Source organism: Pseudorca crassidens, chromosome 2, assembly GCF_039906515.1.
Source record: "Pseudorca crassidens isolate mPseCra1 chromosome 2, mPseCra1.hap1, whole genome shotgun sequence".
Classification (NCBI taxonomy): Eukaryota; Metazoa; Chordata; class Mammalia; order Artiodactyla; family Delphinidae; genus Pseudorca; species Pseudorca crassidens.
In genome coordinates, this window is record NC_090297.1 from 144,710,818 (window position 1) to 144,726,493 (window position 15,676).

At 37.6% G+C, this 15,676-nt stretch overlaps 1 protein-coding gene across 3 annotated transcripts in view; it reads left to right on the plus strand.

Annotated features, from left to right (window-relative positions):
- INTS7 (integrator complex subunit 7) overlaps positions 1 to 15,676 on the plus strand; it is a 92,390-nt gene that overhangs the window by 67,001 nt on the left and 9,713 nt on the right. For all 3 annotated transcript variants that reach the window (XM_067729026.1, XM_067729028.1, XM_067729027.1), the window contains 4 exons: positions 1,055 to 1,249; positions 1,809 to 1,912; positions 3,302 to 3,370; positions 13,204 to 13,336. In XM_067729026.1, coding sequence (XP_067585127.1) covers positions 1,055 to 1,249; positions 1,809 to 1,912; positions 3,302 to 3,370; positions 13,204 to 13,336 — 501 coding nt within the window. The remainder of the gene's footprint in view (positions 1 to 1,054; positions 1,250 to 1,808; positions 1,913 to 3,301; positions 3,371 to 13,203; positions 13,337 to 15,676) is intronic.

Below are 15,676 nucleotides of genomic sequence, written 5' to 3' on the forward strand. Positions count from 1 at the left end.
ACCACACTTTCCGGGTCACTCTAAGGGAGGCCACTTCACCTGCCGACGGGGCCTTGCGTGGATCACCGGGGGACAGGTGCCTGAGGGCAGAGCGCGAGACCAGAGGCGAGCGTGCTGCGGTGGCTGGAGCCCGGACCAGGGCTAAGGGCGCCCGGGGTCAGGCGGGTCTCTGGGCACAGCCGCCGCACTCGGGACGCACGTACGCATCCGCGGGGAAGAAACCGGGGCGGGGGGGACTGCACAGAGTAGGGGGCTGGGCGCCAAACACTGCATTTAAAATATAATCCGGAACCTTGCCTGTGGTCTGAAGGCCCCACGTGGTCTGGCTGGCTCTTGCCTCACCTCCGCCAGCAACAGACTTTTTTAACAGTGACGGTCTAACAATATATTTCTCCTGCCCTCACCTTTCTTTTCTCCCCCTTCCAACTTTTTTTTTTTTTTTTTTTTTTTTTTTTTTGCGGTACGGGGGCCTCTCACTGTTGTGGCCGCTCCCGTTGCAGAGCACAGGCTCCAGACACGCAGGCTCAGTGGCCATGGCTCACGGGCCTAGCCACTCCGCAGCATGTGGGATCTTCCCGGACCGGGGCACGAACCCATGTCCCCTGCATCGGCAGGCACACTCTCAACCACTGCGCCACCAGGGAAGCCCTCCCCCTTCCAACTTTTAAAAATTCTGTTTAATGATTCCAGCATGTGAATTTCAGGTTAGAAAGGTAGGAAGGTGATAAGGGAATTTGGGGGGAATGGTAATGTCTGTGAAGCATCCCTCATATGATATCTTACAGATGACGGTCTAGTTAACCCATGTCTTGTGGGGTCTTTGCAAATGTAAGAAGTAAGGAACCTGAGTGTTGATGGAACATAGTTTTTCAGAGTTGATGCTAATGACAATAAGTTTTTCTTTCTAATATTACATCCTCCCCTAATAATGTAGGTGTTTATCCATCATCATTAGAACTACTGCTCTTTTGCAGACTCTGACAAATACTTTGTCCTTCAGCATCTTCCTTTTATGCTTACCTTGTATTAAATATAGCTTGTTTTTATTCCCCAGGCTGCCAGTACACCACTGAATCCTTTAAGTTTTCAGTGTGAATTTGTAAAGCTCAGGATTGACCTTCTCCAAGCCTTCTCTCAACTCATCTGTACTTGTAGTAGCCTCAAGACAAGCCCGCCACCTGCAATTGCCACAACAATTGCCATGACCTTAGGCAATGACCTCCAGCGGTGTGGTCGCATCTCCAATCAGGTATGTCTTAACTTTATTTTCAGTGCAGTTTTTATTTACACTTTAGAGGTTTTTGAGGTTAGTTGTGAGATGAAAAATTCTGAAACTTAAAAATCAGCGGTTTGACTCAGAGGCAACATCAAATACTTCTAAACTCATCTGTCTTGCAAAAAACAGGCTGAAGTCTTATTAAAATGACAGAGTGATTGATGATATCTCACTAGTTGCTACATGTTTATATAAAGAAAAAGGACATACATTTTAAAGAAACTTTGGGAAGTTTATAACCATATTTATTTTAGTGAAACTTTGAAGAAGCTAAAAATGCAGTGTTTTTTGTTTCTGTACATTATGTGTAAATTATAATCTTGTACACATTTGTAGTTTCATTTGCCATCTTTGTTAATTTTCTTTAATAGGGTTTATAAAAATGAATGAATTGAAAATGAGTTGATATAAAATATTTTTTCATTTTTATTGTTTGAGGATTGTTTTCTTATGTTTTGACTTTTGTGTTGTTTATACAGCACGAAAGCATATTTGTTTATTTATCATAATTGATATTTTTCCTTCTTTATAGATGAAACTGTCCATGGAAGAATTCCGAAGCCTTGCTTCCCGATATGGGGATCTTTATCAGGCATCTTTTGATGCTGATTCTGCAACTTTGAGGAATGTAGAACTGTATCCTAAACTTGCCCAATATTTCTTGTTCTTTGGAAGTATTCTTTTAAATGTAGAGTAAATATTTCAGATACGCTTAACTAAAATATACATATACATTAGATAAGCCTACAGATTTACCATAAATAATAATTTCTCTTTTGAAACCTAGTATGAGCAGTATAATTTAACTTCTTTACTTCAACCAGGCTTTTTAAAAAGTGGTGACTCAGTGGTGGTCTTTTTCCACCTCTGGGAAGAGCGTCCAAAACCCAGGTCCAAGCAGTGTTGAATACTTGGTGCTCACTTGAGCTACAATGGACAACACAAAATATTTTTCCACCAGAGAACCATTTTCTGTCTTGCTTCACCTATCTTTTATTCACAGCTAACAACCCTAGTTCCCATCACCTTTATTAATGATGTATTCAGTCGTTTCAGTCATCACTTATGTTCCCTAAGCCCCCTTTAAGTTCTCCGTATTTTCTTATTAGCAGCTTCAGATCCTTTTTGAAAGGAAGAAAGATAAATTGCTTTTAAGTTGCAGACCTATAAATCAGTAATTCCTGGCATTTTGGTTTAGTGATTGAAAACCTGATGAATGCTATGGACCCTCTCCCCTAAAAAAAATGCATATATGCACATATCCCCCCAAATTTGCATACCATTTCAGGAGAGTTAACAGATCCCTTGAGCCCCAGCCTAGGAACCTCCAGGGTAACCGCTCTACAGACCCTTATTGTGGTGGTTGTTTTAAACTTTTCATTAGTGAAACCCCTATATCCAAGATAGATAAAAAAGTTTCTGTGATTGAATCACAGAGCCTGTTGCTTGGCTCCTCCTTCCAACATTAACCTCTGAAGTACTCTTCCTGGAACTATCACAGACAACATATATCCCTTAAAAAGAAAAAAATAGAGCCACAGACTATTTGAGTCAATAACATGTGGTTACCTTCACTAAGAATATGATTTTTGTAAGGAACGGCACCAAAACCGGAGGAGAGCTTAAACAAGCTTTATTTGGGAATGCTCCCGGGTGAGGTTCACTTGTCCGAGAGAAAGGGGCCAGAGAAGTTGCGCCTGGGTGTGGGCGCGAACAAAATGTATAGGGGTGGACGCAGGGGAGGCACTTGCTGTGTGAAGCAGCCCCTTTTTGGTTATCTTTTGGATGTTGTGGCAATGTTGGGTGTCGGTTGCATCAGCCTCAGAGCCGTTGGTTCTGCCCCTCAGGGAGCGGGAAGACTGGTTGGTTGCATCAGCCTCCTTGGCGGGGGTTCCGTCTGGTTCCCTGGGCCCTTCCCCGGACCTGCTGGCCTTACAATTTTCATCTTGCCTTATTTAGTATTCAAATAATATAAAGTCTATAGTACATTTCTCTATTATCATGTATAACCTTAACATAATGCAGACAGCAGCAGAGCTGTTTACTGATATCTCACGCAATAGAAGCCCTGATTTTGGATCCAGAATCAGCAAGGTATTTAAATAGTTTATATTACAGAACACTTTCAAATATGTTATCTTACCTAATCATCACAACAGTGTTTTGGAAGAGGTTTTATAGAGGAAGAACTTCTCTAGCATTTGCCTAAGGTCATATAGCTAATGACAAACCTAGATTTTCTGTCTCCATTGTTTACTTACCTCCTGTGTTCTGTTTTCTAAATAACTAGGAAGAAGTTCTTTGAATTTGAACATTTTCTTCTGGTATATTATAACTAAATTTTGGTGTAAAAAATTGAGTTAATAGTATAATTAAGCTTGAACTTGAAATTTTTATCTTTGGTTTCCCAAACAAAAAGATATTCCTCTTTTTGCTTTATTAAAATCCTTCTCCATTCTGTAATTAACTGATTAATTGTTCAAAATATTTTTATTGAAGAATGGTCCATTATTTTTTCCCACTATAGTATTCTGTTTTAGAACATTTATTTTCAACTGTATATTTCCAATCTAGTAAGGCCTGTGATTCTAAGATCAGCTTCCTCAAAGAGAACATAATCAACAGAGCATTTTAAATTTCTGTCCTAAAGCATTGACTCACCATTTTTTTCCAAGGCAGTACCAAAATCCTTGCCTTCTGTTTTAAAGTGCTATCTACTTTAAATAGATATTTAAACAACACTTGGCTATTTTTTTTTCACTTGTCTGATTCATTTTAATATTTCGATGACATACTAATTTTTACTTATTTTTCCATTTATCCTTCTTTGATCTATGTTCATTTTCCCCTTAGACTTCCAGTGTTTTTGTTTTGTTTTTTTAAGCTTCTCCCTTTTAAATTTCAAAATGTTCTCTAACCTCCATATTTTTCAGTCTTTGCCAGTTAATTGATACTTCCAGGCTCTCGCCATTTCTGATTATGCCTACTCATCTTACCTGATAGCACACAAATGTCATTGTACTGTTGGTTGACATAAGAGAAATTAGTATTTTTCTTGATTGATTTTTTTAACACATGGTCAGCAGGGATGGGGTGAAGGGAGTTATCTAGCCAGCTCTCAAATCCTGCTCTCACTGTCAACCTCTCCACTTCCTACCACCTTTCTTCACTCTTCTCCATCCTGTTTTATCCCCTAAACCCACTTTCCCCTAACCTTTGCCCTTCCTAGCAATGAAAAATTGGAAAAGAAAGATTGCACCTTGAAGGAGAGCTCTCTGGGTTTCAGTCGTACTGGTGTACAACTGCAAAGAGTAGATTCCTTCTGAAACTTCTCTTCTTGATACTATATATTTTGTGTCTTTCATATAAAGAAGGACCTGCTGCTAAAAAGAGCCTCAAGAGAGTGAAGCATGACATTAATAAAATTCACTATAGTTTTTACAAAAATCTGTGTGTATCTTTCATAGCCTAGAAGGTTTTTGGGGAGAAGAGACCTTGTCTTATCCAACTTCGTATCTCTAGCAGCTAACATTGTGCTTGAGCCAGTATCAGTAAGTGTGAGATAGGATGGGGTTTATGTTTATAATTATAAATGTTATTATCTGCTCATACCAACCTTTTAGGATTATTAAGAAAAAATATTTTGAGATGCTTGTCCATTACATTTTTCTATTCTAGCTTTGCACTTAACCTTTATTTTTACTGCCTAAAATATAATGGAATGGCTTCTGGTCATGAAGCCATTCACGTATGGGACTTTTCCTTCTATTGTAAACAACTAGAAACCTGGATAAAATATGCAAGTTTAAATATAAGTTTAACTGTTTCCAGACATTGGACAACAGGGAGACCAGGAATGTAATCCTTCAGGGAAGGGACATAAATAAGGTAAACTTTACACTAGTCCTTGCTTTCCTCTGCCTGGAGGCACTTTTTAGACTGCCTTTCAGGCAGGAGTAACCAAATTAAAACATGGTGGTCTTGCTTAGTTGAAGAGATAGATATCAGGGTTCAGAGAACAAAGGAAGAATTTGCAGGCCAAGTACAGGGGTGGAGGAAGCTTTCCAGAGGAAGAGTGCTATGAATCTTTGGCTTTCACCTAATATATTAGGTGAAATCCCACAAGGCCAGGCAAAAAACAGCTACTAGAGAGGGAATAATTACCAGGAAGCTGTAAACTGAACAGTTCCCAGAGCTTATGCAGAGCTGAGAAATGTTTGAGTTCCAACCAGCCAAACTGTAGAAACCTAATTGAACACTCAAGGCATTCAGAAGAGACACTAGAAGGGTCACACCACCTTAGTAATCAAGCTAAACTAGCCCTAAAGTGAAGACTAGTCTAGACCTGACCTAACAAAGCTTAAGTAATCCTTCAAAGAGTCAGGATTATGACAAGTAATGGCTGTCCACCAAAACAAAATCTTAACATTCTTTGAAGACAACAAAATCCAAAAACTCAAATGTATAAGGTCCACAATTTTAGCATCCAATCAAAAATTACTGGTCATGAGAAGAAGCTGGAAGATGTGACAAATAACCAAGAGAAACTTCAGCCAATTAGAAAAAAGACTCACAAATGACAGATGATGGAATTAACAGACTTGGACTTTAAAATAGTATTTTAGTACTATTAGTATTTTCAAAATTTTAAAGATAGAAGACAATGAACAAATTTAAAGGTTTAAAAAGAAAATGGAACTTCTAGAGCATAAAAATGAAATATCTTGATTTTGCCTTTATTTTTGAAAGATAGTTTTGATGAACATAGAATTCAAGGTTGATTAGGTTGGGTTTAACAGTAGGTTAAATACAGCAAAAGAAAAGATTAGTGAACTTAAAGACATAGCAATAGAAATTATCCGAATTGGACAGTGAAAGAAAAAAGACTGAAAAACGGAACAAAGTTAAAATTGCCAGTGAGACAGTGTCATTTGTACTACTATACAAGTAACTGGAAATCTTAGAAGGAGGGGAACAAGGGACAGAAAAATATTTTAAGTGGCTGAAAAATGTTCATGTTTAATTAAAAATATAAACCCACAACTCCAAGAAGCTTAACGAACCCAGAGTGGCATAAACATAAAGAAAATCACAAGGCACACATGATGATCAAATTGCTGAAAACCAGTAATAAAGAAAAATATAAAGCAGCCAAAGAAAAAAGACTATGTAGAAGGGAATAAAAATAAGAATTTTTTACTAATTCTTATCAGAAATAATGCAAGCCAGAAGACAGGTGAAGCAACATCTTTAAAGTCCTGAAAGAAAAAAAAAGTAACTTAGTATTCTATATTCAGTAAAAATACCGTTGAATAATTAAGACTAAATAAAGACATTTTCAGACAAAATCTGAGAAAATTTGTTACCAGCAGACCTAGACCTGTACTATAAGAAATGTTAAAGGAAGTTCTTCAGGCTGAAGAAAAATTATTTGAGATGTAAATTCAGATCTACAAAGAAGAACACTAGGAATGGTAAATATGTGAGTAAATAAAAAAGACTTTCCTCATTTTTTACTTTTTTAAAAAAATATTGCCCATTTAGAAAAAAATAACAATGCATTTGGGAGTTTATAACACGTAGAAGTAAAATGTGTGACGTGAGACGAATGACGGGGGTGGGGTTGGAATTAATACAGTAGTAAGAGTCTTACATTTTACATCAAGTGTATATTATTTGAAGATAACTTGTGGTAATGGAGGATGAAGATGAGTAAACGCTAGAGCAACCACTAGAAAATAAATAAGCCAATAGAGGAGGTAAAATGGAATACTTTAAAAAAAACCTCAGTTAATCCAAAAGAAGGCAGGGGAAGAGAGGGAAAAAAAAACTGAACAGATGAAAATAGAAAACAAATCACAAAATGGTATATTTATACCCAGTCATACCAGTTATTACAATAAATGTAGATAGTCTTACTCTAAGTAAAGAGATTATCAGACAGCTAAAAAAGCAAAACCCAAAGTATAAGCTTACCACAAGTAACCCACTTTATCATTTATTTATTTATTTATATCTCGTCTTAATTCATAGGTTTATTATGAGGTTTTGTGGGCTGCTTATTTTATTTTTTATTTCTTTAACATCTTTAATGGAGTATAATTGCTTTACAATGTTGTGTTAGTTTCTCCTGTTTAAAAAAGTGAATCAGCCATATGTATACATATATCCCCATATCCCCTTCCTCTTGTGTCTCCCTCCCACCCTCCCTATCCCACCCCTCTAGGTGGTCACAAAGCACCGAGCTGATCTCCCTGTGCTATGCAGCTGCTTCCCACTAGCTATCTATATTACATTTGGTAGTGTATATATGTCAATGCTACTCTCTTACTTCGTCCCAGCTTACCCTTCCCCCTCCCCATGTCCTCAAGTGCATTCTCTTTGTCTGCGTCTTTATTCCTGTCCTAACCCCTAGGTTCATCAGAACCATTTTTTTTTAGATTCCATATATATGTGTTAGCATACGGTATTTGTTTTTCTCTTTCTGACTTATTTCACTCTGTATGACAGACTCTAGGTCCATCCACCTCACTACAAATAACTCAATTTTGTTTCTTTTTATGGCTGAGTAATATTCCATTATATATATGTGCCACATCTTCTTTATCCATTCATCTGTCGATGGACACTTAGGTTGCTTCCATGTCCTGGCTATTGTAAATAGTACTGCAGTGAACATTGTGGTACATGTCCCTTTTTGAATTATGGTTTTCTCAGGGTATATGCCCAGTAGTGGGATTGCTGGGTCATATGGTAGTTCTATTTTTAGTTTTTTAGGAACCTCCGTGTTGTTCTCCATAGTGGCTATATCAATTTACATTCCCACCAACAGTGCAAGAGGGTTCCCTTTTCTCCCTGCCCTCTCCAGCATTTATTGTTTGTAGATTTTTGGATGATGGCCATTCTGACTGGTGTGAGGTGATACCTCCTTGTGTTTTTTTTTTTTTTTTAAGTATTAATCATCTGCTTTTTTAAATTATTTTTATTTATACAGCAGATTCTTATTAGTCATCAATTTTCTACACATCAGTGTACACATGTCAACCCCAATCGCCCAATTCAGCACACCACCATCCCCACCCCTCGGGGTTTTCCCCACTTGGTGTCCATACGTTTGTTCTCTACATCTGTGTCTCAACTTCTGCCCTTCAAACCGGTTCATCTGTACCATTTTTCTAGGTACCACATACATGCGTTAATATACGATATTTGTTTTTCTCTTTCTGACTTACTTCACTTTGTATGACAGTCTCTAGATCCATCCACGTCTCAACAAATGACTCAGTTTCGTTCCTTTCTATGGCTGAGTAATATTCCATTGTATATATGTACCACAACTTCTTTATCCATTTGTCTGTCGATGGGCATTTAGGTTGCTTCCATGACCTGGCTATTGTAAATAGTGCTGCAGTGAACGTTGGGGTGCATGTGTTTTTTTGAATTATGGTTTTCTCTGGGTATATGCCCAGTAGTCCTCCTTGTGGTTTTGATTTGCATTTCTCTAATGATTAGTGATGTTGAGCATCCTTTCATGTGTTTATTGGCAATCTGTGTATCGTCTTTGGAGAATTGTCTATTTAGGTCTTCCACCCATTTTTGGATTGGGTTGTTTGTTTTTTTGATATTGAACTGCGGGAGCTGCTTGTATATTTTGGAGATAATCCTTTGTCAGTTGCTTCATTTGCAAATATTTTCTCCCATTCTGAGGGTTGTCTTTTTTGTCTTGTTTATGGATTTCTTTGCTGTGCAAAAGCTTCTAAGTTTCATTAGGTCTCATTTGTTTATTTTTGTTTTTATTTCCATTACTCTAGGGGGTGGGTCAAAAAGGATCTTGCTGTGATTTATGTCATAGAGTGTTCTGCCTATGTTTTCCTCTAAGAGTTTGAGTGTCTGGCCTTACATTTAGGTCTCTAATCCATTTTGAGTTTATTTTTGTGTATGGTGTTAGGAAGTGGTCTAATTTCATTCTTTTATATGTAGCTGTCCAGTTTTCCCAGCACCACTTATTGAATAGGCTGTCTTTTCTCCATTGTATATTCCTGCCTCCTTTATCAAAGATAAGGTGACCATATGTGTGAACCCACTTAAAATACAAAGATACAAATATATTAAAAGTAAACAAAAGGATGGAAAAGGAACCCTAAAAGCTGGCGTGACAGTATCATACAAAGTGGACTTTAGGACAAAGACTTGATAAAGAGCTACATTTTACCATAATAGGGGATCAGTTCATCAAAAAGACATAATTCTAAACATTTATATATTTAGTAACAGATCTTCCAAATATACGAAGCAAAAACTGACAACTGAAAGGAGAAATAAATCCACAATTATGGTTGGAGTTTTCAACACTCCCCTCTGAAATAATTACTAGAACAACTTGCAGAAGATTTCTTAGGATATAGAGGACTTGAATAACACTACCAGCCAACTTGACCTAATTGACCTGTATGCCATACTAACAGCAGCATACACATTCTTTCCAAGCGCATTTGGAAAAATTACCAAAGTAAACCATATGCTGAGCTACAAAACAATTCTTAGTAAATGTAAAAGCGTTGAAACTACGTAGAATATGTTATCTGATAGAATTAAATTAGAAAATCATCTCTGGAAAATCCCTAAATGTTTAGGAATTAAACAAGACTTCTAAACATTCCAATTGGTCAAAAATTCACAAGGGAAATTAGAAAGTAAGTTAAACTGAATGAAAATGAGAACACGACATATCAAAACTTGTGTGATGCAGTTAAAACAGAGCTTAGAGGAAAATTTATAACTTTAAATGCATACATACACAAAAGAAAGTTTAAAAGTAATAACATTAGTTTCTATCATATTAAAGCAAGAAAAAGAGCAAATTAAACTCAAAGTAATTAGAAGGAAAGAAATAGTAAAGATGAGAATGCTGATCAGTGAATTATAAATAAACAGTAGAGAAAGTCAATGAAACCAAAAGCTGGCTCTTTGAAAAGATCAATAAAGTTGATAAAACTAGCTATTCTGCACAAGGAAATAACAGAGCATAAATTACCAATATTAGAAATGAAATGAGTACCATCACAAATCCCATAGATATTAAAAGCATATTAAAGGAATAAATAACTTTGTGCCAATAAATGTGATAGTGGAGGTGAACAGGAAAAATTCACATATTCTACATAGACTTAAAAATCTTTAACAAAACATGTACAAATTGAACCTAACAAAACTCTAAAGGATAATACATTAAAACCAAGTAGGGTTTATTCCGGAAATTCTAGGTTTGATATTAGAAAACCAATCAGTGTAATTCACCATATTGTAAAATAAAGGGAAAAAACTAGAGGACTTGCTAAAGATTTCAAGACTTAGTATAAAGTTCCAGTAATTAAGACAATGTGATATTGGCTTGAGGGTAGAATGGAGAGACCAAAATAGTTACACAGGAGTATTACTTGATTTTTGACAAAGATGACAATCTGTTTTTTTCAACAGATTGTGCTGGAACACGCTGTATAGGGGGGAAAGAATCTTGACCTTACCTCACACCATACATAAAAATTAATTCCAAGTGTATCACAGATCAAACTGTAAAAGATAAAATTCCAAACTTTCTAGAATACTACTTGGGAGAAAATCTTCATGACCTTGAGATCAGCAAGGATTTTTTCAGGACACAAGCAGCAGTTACTGTACAGAAAAAAATTGTTTAATTGGATTTAAAAATTTTAACTTCTGCTCTCTGAAAGATGCCATTAAGAAAATGAAAAGATTGGTTGCAGGGTGAAATATTCTCAAACATATTCTATCAGAATATTAAGAAAACCATACAACTCAAGGTAACCCAATTTTTAAGAATTGACAAGAGATTTGAACAGACACTTCAACAGAGAAGATATGTTAATTCCAATAAGCACATGAAAAGATGCTTAACATCATTAGGCATCAGAAAAATACAAATTAAAATCACAGTGAGATACAACTAACACCCACTAGAATTGCTAAAGTTAAAAAGCCCTTTAATACCAAATATTAGATGTGGAAGAGCTTGAATTCATACATTTTGGGGACTGCAAAATGATTCAGCCGCTTTGGAAAACTGTTTGGCAATTACCATATGACCACCAGTTCTATTTCTACTTACTTAAGAGAAATGAAAACATATTTCCACAGAGACCTGTACACAGATTTTCTTAGCAGCTTTATTTGTAACAACAAAATCTGGAAAGAGCCAAATGTGTCAACAGGTGAGTGGGTAGATAAATTGTAGTATGTTCATACAGTGGAATATTACTCAGCAATATAGATGGATGACCTGTTGAAATACACAAAACACATTAATGACTCAAAAATGTTGTGCTGTAAAGGAAACCAGACACAAAATATTACATATAGTATGATTATTTATATCCAGTATTAGGAAACATCTCATTTACAGTGATAGAAAGCTAATCTGGTTGCTGGGGGCCACAAGTAGGGATTGACTAGGAAGGGTACATTTTTGCGATTTTGTAACATATCTCAATAAAGTTTATTAAAAATAAATAAAGGAATACTCCTTTTGTAGAAGGTGGAACAGTATATTCTGATTTTATACCCTTTTATTTGCAGGTCACTTTGTCAGAGACTTTTAAATCTTTATGCTTTATTGTGTGGTATAGTTTTCCTTAAAGTCTATCACTAAATGAGGTTCAGTTCTTGTCTTAATAGAACTTAAGATATAGTACAGAGTAGGGAACAAAGCTTTGGAGCCAGGCAGATACACGTGTACATACAGCTAGGAGTGAGTATGAATATAGACATGTTCTTTCGTCTCCCTGAGCCACATATGCATAAACTATAGGTAAGTAATAATGCCTGTCTCTTAGAGTGGTTGTAATGGTTAAATGAAAACCTATGTAAAGTACCCAGCTGAAGTACCTTGCACATAGTAGCCGTTAAAAGGATAATAAGGGAATAGTAAGAATAGTGTTAACCCAACATAGTTAAGTTACCTATATTGCATTTTCAAATAGCCCTCTTGAAGTTTAGTTAGAATGTAGGACTTTGCCACCTTTTCCCATTTAGAAATACTTTCAGAAATGTCTTTGGGTTTGAGGCAGTAGAAAAAAAAGAAATCTAGGTAAAACTTCTTCCAGCATGCTCTATATGCTAGTTCTCTGCTGAACATTCTTGTGCATTTCACCTGCTTGCTTTAGATTCATGCCATTTCTCCAGTTATGAATGCCCTCCGAACTTTCCATCTCTTCAAATCTTATCCATGCTACTTGCATAGTGATTTGTCCAAGACCGATCTCTTCTGTGGTATTCCTCAGCTCCCTCTATATTCTGATTACTTGCATATCTTTACTGGTTATTTGGCACTTGTCTGCTGACTTTATTGATAGTTTACATTTTCAAATGCCTTATGTCTCTTTCCCCTCATGGCAGGGACAAGGTTTAATTAAACATTTTTATACTAGCTAACAACCAAAGTGATTAAGACTTGTATAATTTGAAGTCAGGTCTGGATTTGAATTCTAGCTTGTCGCTTACTAGTTGTGTGACTGAAGGCGAATTACTTAACATCTCCAAGCCTCAGTTTTCTCATCTGTGAAATGGAAATAACAGTGCCTACTTCATTATTTTAAAGATTAAATGAGACAGTGTGGAAAGTACCTGACACATTTTGACATTAAATTAGTTACTGTTGGGCTTCCCTGGTGGCGCAGTGGTTGAGAGTCTGCCTGCCGATGCAGGGGACATGGGTTCGTGCCCCGGTCCAGGAAGATCCCACATGCTGCGGAGCGGCTAGGCCCGTGAGCCATGGCCACTGAGCCTGCACGTCTGGAGCCTGTGCTCTGCAACGGGAGAGGCCACAACAGTGAGAGGCCTGCGTACCGCAAAAAAAAAAAAAAAAAAGTTACTATCTTGGTTGATTGATTGATATTAATTTTTGACTTCAGTTTCCAGGAATATGGATCTACAGGAGCAGCCCATGCTGATAGTGAATATGAGAGAAGAATGATGTCTGTATATAATCATGTCTTGGAGGAGGTGGAATCACTCAATCGGAAATATACCCCTGTTTCTTACATGGCAAGTCACATTTGTTTTATTGAGTTTTATTATGTGGAAGTGAGTTTTTATCTGTCTCTGGCACTTACTGTGTGTGACTTCAACACATTAACCTCTCTATGACTGTTTCCTCTGTGCCTGTTTTTTGTTTGTTTGTTTGTTTTCTTTTGCGGTACGCGGACCTCTCACTGTTGTGGCCTCTTCCGTTGTGGAGCACAGGCTCAGCAGCCATGGCTCACGGGCCCAGCCGCTCCGCGGTGTGTGAGATCCTCCCGGACCAAGGCACGAACCCGTGTCCCCTGCATCGGCAGGCGGACTCTCAACCACTGCGCCACCAGGGAAGCCCCCCTCTGTGCCTGTTTTGTAACAGGGTTAGTACAGTACCTACATCATAGTATTGTTGTGAGGTTGAAATGAGATGATCCATGAAAGCACTTAGCACATCTGTAGCTGCTACATAGTCACACTAACATGTCAACTCTGCTCTACCAGAATGCAGATAAAACTTTTTTTTCCCTTTTTTAACAGTTTAACTAAAGTTGCAATTGTTCTCAACCTTGGCTACACATTAGAATCACTTTGGAAGCTATTTAAAAAAAAAACATCAATATCCAGGCCCCACCCAGGCCAGTTATCTTTGAATCTCTGCGAGGCCCAGACCTTAGTATTTTTAAAAGCTCCCAGGTGATTCTGTCATGCCACCAGGGTTGAAAACTATTGGCCAATTAAAATAGAAAGAACTGGGCTTATTTTCTGACTATCAGTAAATCAGTTCCTGCCAGGTGATGCTACTGCTGTCCTTTAATACTCATGTCCACTTAGCCTACTGAATCTGCTACCTTTGGCACTGTTGAACATCTGCTGTTTATCCCCTGACTTCCCAGTCACAGGACAGACTGACACTCTCACCCAGATTTCCTCCTCCCTTTCTGGCCATTCTCCAGTGTTGTATTGAGCTCAGATTCCTATAATAAAATAGACATAGTGGCTTAAACAACAGACATTTCTTAAAATTCTAGAGTCTGGGAAGTCCAGACTCAGGGTGCCAAACAGTTTGTTTTGTGGTGTGGGGTCTCTTGCTGGCTTGCCAGCTGCTGCTTTCTCGCTGTGTCCTCACGTGTTGGAGAGAGAGGGCCTCTTTTCTCTCCTTTCTCTTATAAGGGCACTGATCCCATCACAGGGGTCCCCCCCTCATGTCCTCATCTAAACTTAATGACCTCCCAAAGGCCCTCCTCCAAATTTCAACACATTGGGAGTTAGGGCTTCAACATGTGAATTTAGAGACGACATCACATTCAGTGCATAGCACTGTCTTTGAACTTTACACCTTGGAGAGTTTCTCTTGCCCTGCCTACACATTGGATACTGGTATTTCCTGTAGCTCTCTTCTGCCTCCTGCTGTTCTCATTCTGAACTCACCATTTATCAGGTGTTCTAGAAGAAATTGACAGGATGTGTCATTAAAGAGTTAAATTAGATTTTAAGGTTAGATACTTTCATTTGCACACTGCTTTCCACGTAAGATTGTCAGTACATATTTGCTGAATTGAAATGACACAGGTAGCTGTTTGATACTGAGATTGATTGCTAAGGAAGACTGTAAAGATTATCTTTGTAGGAAGTAGACATATTTATGTGAGACATTGATTAAATTATTTACATGTATTTCCTCTAAGCTCCACCCTAGGAAATTAAATAGATGCCAGATAGTACCTTGAGTTTGACAGAGTTCAATCCACTGCGTCTAATGGAAAGAATGGGAATTTTCTGCCCAGTAGGTACGCAATACAGAGAAAAGAGCCCTAGGGTCAGATTCTACCTCTACCACTCAGCAGGCGTGATTTTAGACAAATTTCTAATACCCTTTTCTATGATATGGAAAAATACCTACCTCATAGGGTTTTTGTGAAGTTTAAATGGAATAATGCCTAATGCCTGGCACAGTGCCTGGCCTGGCATATAAGGAGTGGTTAATAAATGTTGATTCCCTTTTCCCCCTTTCCAAATTGTATTTTATAGATTTGATACTTTCTGAACCCAAAATTCAGTTTAACAAGCATTTATTGAATCCTGTGAATAGAAAAATTACAAAGAGGCTCTTCCCTCAAGTTGTCCATAGTCTGATAAGAAAGATTTTGTAAACAAATACAATATAATATATGTGCAATAATAGAGGTCTGCACAAAGTAGAGTTGTAGCACAAAAGAGAAAGTAATTCATGTCAAAGGATAGGGGAAATGGGGTGAGGGTGCACATCAGAGAGAAGAGGTATTTGCATATGAGTTTTTGAGGCAGATAAGGAGGGGTAGAGAATTTCAGGCAGGGAACAACATGTTCAAAAGCAGAGGCATGAGGACTTCC